Source organism: Entelurus aequoreus, linkage group LG01, assembly GCF_033978785.1.
Source record: "Entelurus aequoreus isolate RoL-2023_Sb linkage group LG01, RoL_Eaeq_v1.1, whole genome shotgun sequence".
In the NCBI taxonomy this organism is placed as follows: domain Eukaryota; kingdom Metazoa; phylum Chordata; class Actinopteri; order Syngnathiformes; family Syngnathidae; genus Entelurus; species Entelurus aequoreus.
In genome coordinates, this window is record NC_084731.1 from 17235842 (window position 1) to 17243341 (window position 7500).

Below are 7500 nucleotides of genomic sequence, written 5' to 3' on the forward strand. Positions count from 1 at the left end.
CACACTCACATTCACACGCTAGGGCAAATTTAGTGTTGCCAATCAACCTATCCCCAGGTGCATGTCTTTGGAGGTGGGAGGAAGCCGGAGTACCCGGAGGGAACCCACGCAGTCACGGTGAGGACATGAAAACTCCACACAGAAAGATCACGAGCCCGGGATTGAACTCAGGACCTTCGTATTGTAAGGGAGACGGACTAACCCCTCTCCCACCGTGCTGCCCCGCCACTGTATTTAATGACCAAATAAATGCACAACATAAGATACACCTCTCTTTCGCTTTTTATGTGTACTTCTACTCGCTAAATATAGCGACAAAGTTGCTAAAGTGCACCAAAGATGCATATTTGTTTATGAGCGGGAGCGAACCGGAAGCGCCAAACTTGCATTGATGACAGGCTTTAACGAATAATTAAATATATTGGAAACACTGGCTCCTTTTTTAAAAGACATAAGGCGTTTTTCTTTAGTGTTGACCCACATGCGGCAAGAATTGACAGGGCTTACTGAGCAAAAAGTGTTATACAGTATTCGGTACTGACAATTAGAGATGTCCAATAATGGCTTTTTTGCCGATATCCGATATTCCGATATTGTCCAACTCTTAATTACCGATTCCGATATCAACCGATACCGAAATATACAGTCGTGGAATTAACACATTATTATGCTTAATTTTGTTGTGATGCCCCGCTGGATGCATTAAACAATGTAACAAGGTTTTCGAAAATAAATCCACTCAAGTTATGGAAAAAAGTGCCAACATGGCACTGCCATATTTATTATTGAAGTCACAAAGTGCATTATTTATTTTAACATGCCTCAAAACAGCAGCTTAGAATTTGGGACATGCTCATCCCTGAGAGAGCATGAGGAGGTTGAGGTGGGCGGAGTTGGGGGGCGGGGGGTGTGGGGGGTAGCGGGGGGTGTATATTGTAGCGTCCCGGAAGAGTTAGTGCTGCAAGGGGTTCTGGGTATTTGTTCTGTTGTGTTACGGTGCGGATGTTCTCCCGAAATGTGTTTGTCATTCTTGTTTGGTGTGGGTTCACAGTGTGGCGCATATTTGTAACAGTGTTAAAGTTGTTTATACGGCAACCCTCAGTGTGACCTGTATGGCTGTTGACCAAGTATGCCTTGCATTCACTTGTGTGTGTGAAAAGCCGTAGATATTACGTGATTGGGCCGGCACACAAAGGCAGTGCCTTTAAGGTTTATTGGCGCTCTGTACTTCTCCCTACGTCCGTGTACACAGCGGCGTTTTAAAAAGTCATAAATTTTACTTTTTGAAACCGATACCGATAATATCCGAAATTACATTTTAAAGCATTTATCGGCCGATAATATCGGCAGTCCGATATTATCGGACATCTCTACTGACAATACTGGGAAAAAGTAGGTATTGATGTATTTTTTTGTGTTTTGGTATTGACTTGGTATCCAAGTATTAATATTTTTGACAACCCTAACTTGTCCAAATAACTGTCGTCTGTATGAAGCAATTTTGTACTGCTAGTCTTCAGTGCCTGACCTGGATCTCGCCGGCTTTGACTTTAGAAGCTTCCAACACCTGGATGAGCTCTTCATTGTCTACCGGGTTTCCCTCTGAGGAGCTGAGACGGAACAAGATCTCATCTTCAATATCTTTCAGCTCCTGCTTCATTTTGGCATTGCTGACTATCAGCTGGTTCTTTGCGGTTTCTAGCTCTGGTCGCTCTGCTGCCACCACCTGGGCTAGAAGCTGGTCTTCCAAACCGCTAGAAATGAACAAGATATACATTAATATTGAAGAGCAGGAAAATAAAATTGTCAATCATACATATCGAATTCTTTGGATAAGAATTAAGATGTTAATGAAGGAAATGACGTTTTTATGGCAGCAAAGTGGACAGTAGGAGCAAGAATAATAGTTATTTTATTGGGCTTCTCACGTCAGGAACACAACAGTAAATCACTCACATGATTTGTTTGGCACACAGGATGCAACACTTCCTGTTTAATTGGGCCCTTGGCCACTGGCCAAAGACACAACAGGTAGCAGAGTGAAAGTATAACAGTATAAAAACAATCTAAAATACAGTAGGGAAGGGATTCATATGGCCCCATCCCTGGGTGGATCTTGTATCAAGATATATAAACATTTACAAACCCCAACCCCAGTGAAGTTGTCACGTTGTGTAAATGGTAAATAAAAACAGAATACAATGATTTGCAAGTCCTTTTCAACTTATATTCAATTGAATAGACTGCAGAGACAAGATATTTAACGTTCGAACTGCAAATATTAGCTCATTTGGAGTTTGATGCCTGCAACATGTTTCAAAAAAGCTGGCACAAGTGGCAAAAAAGACTGAGAAAGTTGAGGAATGCTCATCAAATACTTATTTGGAACATCCCACAGGTGAACAGGCTAATTGGGAACAGGTGGGTGCCATGATTGGGTATAAAAGCAGCTTCCATGAAATGTCATTCACAAACAAGGATGGGACGAGGGTCACCACTTTGTCAACAAATGTGTGAGCAAATTGTCGAACAGTTTAAGAACAACATTTCTCAACCAGCTATTGCAAGGAATTTAGGGATTTCACCATCTACCGTCCGTAATATCATCAAAAGGTTCAGAGAATCTGGAGAAATCACAGCACGTAAGCGGCAATGCCCGTGACCTTCGATCCCTCAGGCGGTACTGCATCAAAAACTGACATCAGTGTGTAAAGGCTATCACCACATGGGCTCAGGAACACTTCAGAAAACCCCTGTCAGTAACTACAGTTTTTCGCTACATCTGTAAGTGCAAGGTAAAACTCTACTATACAGAGCGAAAGCCATTTATCAACAACACCCAGAAACGCCGCCGGCTTCGCTGGGCCCGAGCTCATCTAAGATGGACTGATGCAAAGTGGAAAAGTGTTCTGTGGTCTGACGCGTCCACATTTTAAATAGTTTTTGGAAACTGTGCACGTCGTGTCCTCCGGACCAAAGAGGAAAAGAACCATCCCGAGTGTTGTAGGCGCAAAGTGTAAAAGCCAGCATCTGTGATGGTATGGGGGTGTATTAGTGCCCAAGACATGGGTAACTTACACATAAGTGAAGGCACCATTAATGCTGAAAGGTACATACAGGTTTTGGAGGAACATATGTTGCCATCCAAGCAACATTATCATGGACGCCCCTGCTTATTTCAGCAAGACAATGCCAAGCCACGTGTTACATCAACGTGGCTTCATAGTAAAAGAGTGCGGGTACTAGACTGGCCTGCCTGTAGTCCAGACCTGTCTCCCATTGAAAATGTGTGGCGCAATATGAAGCCTAAAATAGCACAACGGAGACCCCCGGACTGTTGAACAACTTAAGCTGTACATCAAGCAAGAATGGGAAAGAATTCCACCTGAAAAAGCTTAAAAAATGTGTCTCCTCAGTTCCCAAACATTTACTGAGTGTTGTTAAAAGGAAAGGCCATGTAACACAGTGGTAAAATGCCCCTGTGCCAACTTGTTTGCAATATGTTGCTGCCATTAAATTCCAAGTTAATGATTGTATGCAAAAAAAAATTAGTTTTTCAGTTCGAACATTAAATATCTTGACTTTGCAGTCTATTCAATTGAATATAAGTTGAAAAGGATTTGCAAATCAATTAGACAACGTGCCAACTTCACTGGCTTTTGGGTTTTGTATATACCTCAGACAATCAAGCGAAACGCAACAAACTCGGCAAAATACGAACGCAAAGGGTAACAAACACCTACAATCTGATATAATATCACTTTTTGTTGTAAAAATCTGCTTCTGTGTCTGTCCTTGACACCCGCGGTTCTGGTTGGCTGCTCTGTAAACAAACCCCGCCCACTCTGCTTAGTGCCTCGTCTGCGTGGAGCTGCTCTGACATAGATTAGCTTAATAACCCGTACATCGCTCAAAAGTGCAATTCCAACCATTAAAATAATTTATATGGTTTAAGACTAGAAAACAGCACTGCATATCAATTAGGGCTGCAAATCTTTGGGTGTCCCACGATTCGATTCAATATCGATTCTTTAAGGTCACGATTCGATTCAAAATCGATTTTTTCCGATTCAACGCGATTCTCGATTCAAAAACGATATTTTCCCGATTCAAAAGGATTCTCTATTCATTCAATACATAGGATTTCAGCAGGATCGACCCCAGTCTGCTGACATGCAAGCAGAGTAGTAGATTTTTGTAAAAAGCTTTTATAATTGTAAAAGGACAATGTTTTATCAACTGATTGCAATAATGTAAATTTGTTTGATCTATTAAATGAACCAAAAATATGACTTATTTTATCTTTGTGAAAATATTGGACACAGTGTGTTGTCAAGCTTATGAGATGCGATGCAAGTGTAAGCCAGTGACTCTATTGTTGTTTTTTTAAATTTTTTTATAAATGTCTAATGATAATGTCAATGAGGGATTTTTAATCATTGCTATGTTGAAATTGTAACTAATATTGATACTGTTGTTGATAATATTCATTTTTGTTTCACTACTTTTTTTTTTGTTTTGTTTCTCCTCTCAATTGCTCTGTTTATTGCAGTTCTGAGTGTTGCTGGGTTGAGTTTGGTTTTGGAATTGGATTGCATTGTTATGGTATTGCTGTGTATTGTTTTGTTGGATTGATTAATTTAAAATAAATAAATAAATAAATAAATAAATAAAATTAAACAATTTTTTTTTGAAAAATGAGAATCGATTCTGAATCGCACAACGTGAGAATCGCGATTCGAATTCAAATCGATTTTTTCCCACACCCCTAATATCAATAGTGGCTACAGTTTTGATGTGAAAGGTCTTAAAAAATTTGGGGAAACGGTCTGGCAGGCCTAATTGAAAATCATAACGGGCCATATTTTGCCCAGGTCTGGTATATGTGCTTGAACACCTCTTGCCTAAATTCCATTGGGATACTCTCCAGCTCACACAAGACCAAGAACAAAATAAGCGGTAGAAAAACAAAATGTGCATTACCTCGGTGACAGAGTAAAGTTGATGAGGGTGACTTTAGTGGAAATCTCTGGAGAGTAGTGCGGGTTCGGTAACTTGGTGGTGATGTAGAACTTGAAGCTCTTGTGATAGGGGATGGTGGAATCGCCCAGCTTCAGTTTTAAGGTGCCTTGCTCTTTAAATGTCTAAAGGGCCAAAGAAGTGAGTTCATCAGCGTGTCGGATGGTCGTATAATATAGCTCTATTGGTATTCACCTGCTGTAACAGTACGGGTTCTAAAGCAGGGTCCAGCTCTTCTTCTACATTCTCAAGTAAGCAGGGTTTACCAAAGCGGATTGCATTATCGAGACTGCGTAGGAAATCTCGGTCGCTGAGCTTTATAATCTCCAATCCACTGTCCTTCTCCTGGTTGGTAGAGCAAGACAAAGAAGGTTAGAAGGAGTATGGAAGAGTGCAAGCTTTAAGTGGCTTTTAGGCTTTAACCCAATATAAACAATACATTTGGGGCTTGATCTACTAAGACAGTGTTTTTTAACCACTGTGCCGTGGCACACTAGTGTGCCGTGAGATACAGTCTGGTGTGCCGTGGGAGACGATCTAATTCAGGGGTCACCAACCTTTTTGAAACCAAGAGCTACTTCTTGGGTACTGATTAATGCGAAGGGCTACCAGTTTGATACACACTTAAATAAATTGCCAGAAATAGCCAATTTGCTCAATTTACCTTTAACTCTATGTTATTATTAATAATTAATGATATTTACACTTAATTGAACGATTTAAAAGAGGGGAAAACACGAAAAAAATGACAATTAAATTTTGAAACATAGTTTATCTTCAATTTCGACTCTTTAAAATTCAAAATTCAACCGAAAAAAAGAAGAGAAAAACTAGCTAATTCTAATCTTTTTGAAAAAATTAAAAAAATAATTTATGGAACATCATTAGTAATTTTTCCTGATTAAGATTACTTTTAGAATTTTGATGACATATTTTAAATAGGTTAAAATCCAATCTACACTTTGTTAGAATATATAACAAATTGGACCAAGCTATATTTCTATCAAAGACAAATCATCATTTCTTCTAGATTTTCCAGAACAAAAATTTTAAAGGAATTCAAAAGACTTTGAAATAAGATTTAAATTTGATTCTACAGATTTTCTAGATTTGCCAGAATATTTTTTTGAATTTTAATCATAACAAGTTTAAAGAAATATTTCACAAATATTCTTCGTCGAAAAAACAGAAGCTAAAATGAAGAATTAAATTAAAATGTATTTATTATTCTTTACAATAAAAAAAATAAATTTACTTGAACATTGATTTAAATTGTCAGGAAAGAAGAAGAAGGAATTTAAAAGGTAAAAAGGTATATGTGTTAAAAATCCTAAAATCATTTTAAGGTTGTATTTTTTCTCTAAAATTGTCTTCTGAAAGTTATAGAAGCAAAGTAAAAAAAATTAATGAATTATTTAAACAAACGAAGACCAAGTCTTTAAAATATTTTCTTGGATTTTCAAATTCTATTTGAGTTTTGTCTCTCTTAGAATTAAAAATGTCGGGCAAAGTGAGACCAGCTTGCTAGTAAATAAATAAAATTTAAAAAATAGAGGCAGCTCACTGGTAAGTGCTGCTATTTGAGCTAGCGGGCTGCTCATCTGGTCCTTACGGGCTACCTGGTGCCCGCGGGCACCGCGTTGGTGACCCCTGATCTAATTTCACCTATTTGGGTTAAAATATTTTTTGCAAACAAGTAATTATAGTCTGCAAATTACGTGTTGTTGTTGAGTGTCGGTGCTGTCTAGAGCTCGGCAGAGTAACCGTGTGATACTCTTCCATATCAGTAGGTGGCAGTAGCTAATTTCTTTGTAGATGTCGGAAACAGCGGGAGGCAGAGTGCAGGTAAAAAGGTGGCTAATACTTAAACCGGTGTAGATCCACCCATGGCGTTTGTTTACATTGTGATGCCGGTGAGCTATTGTATCCTCCTACGGTGTGCAGTGAAGCATAATTAGCTATTCCTCGTCTTCAGTGATAATGATACTTGTTAGAAACTCACTTTAAATGTCGCCATGGAGGCGAGGGTTAGTGATTTAGGCTGAACATTAGCCGCTAGCTAGCTAGCCATGTTATAAAGCACCTCTTCCTGAGGGCGTTTCAGTGTTATAGCGTCACCTTTATTGTTAGTTTTTAAGCCAAATGCGTCCATTCTCCCTTTTCTGTGTACACACTGTCTGCTTGTAAGTACTCTGTGATTGTGCACTGCCGAACATGCTCCCCTGCTCGTAAAACCAGCAATGTCACGACGTGATAGGGTGCCGTCATGCCCGTTAAAAAGGGGGGGTACTTTTTAGAGGCGGTATAATACCAAATATGATTCATTAGTATCGCGGTACTATACTAGTACCGGTATACCGTACAACCCTAGTACAAACAAATGATACAGTTAACAGTACAACACACCATGGTTTTGATCCAGGAGTTGGCTTGTCTTGGGGATCAATGAAGAGAGCCCAGCGGAGAGAATACTGGGCAATC

At 39.3% G+C, this 7500-nt stretch overlaps 1 protein-coding gene across 1 annotated transcript in view; it reads right to left on the minus strand.

Moving 5' to 3' along the window:
* dnah1 (dynein, axonemal, heavy chain 1) overlaps positions 1 to 7500 on the minus strand; it is a 137720-nt gene that overhangs the window by 43551 nt on the left and 86669 nt on the right. The window contains 5 exon segments of the mRNA XM_062044902.1: positions 1529 to 1754; positions 4984 to 5144; positions 5215 to 5364; positions 7426 to 7454; positions 7457 to 7500. The exon segment at positions 7457 to 7500 is cut by the window's right edge and continues 44 nt beyond it. Of these exon segments, the coding sequence (XP_061900886.1) occupies positions 1529 to 1754; positions 4984 to 5144; positions 5215 to 5364; positions 7426 to 7454; positions 7457 to 7500 (610 nt within the window).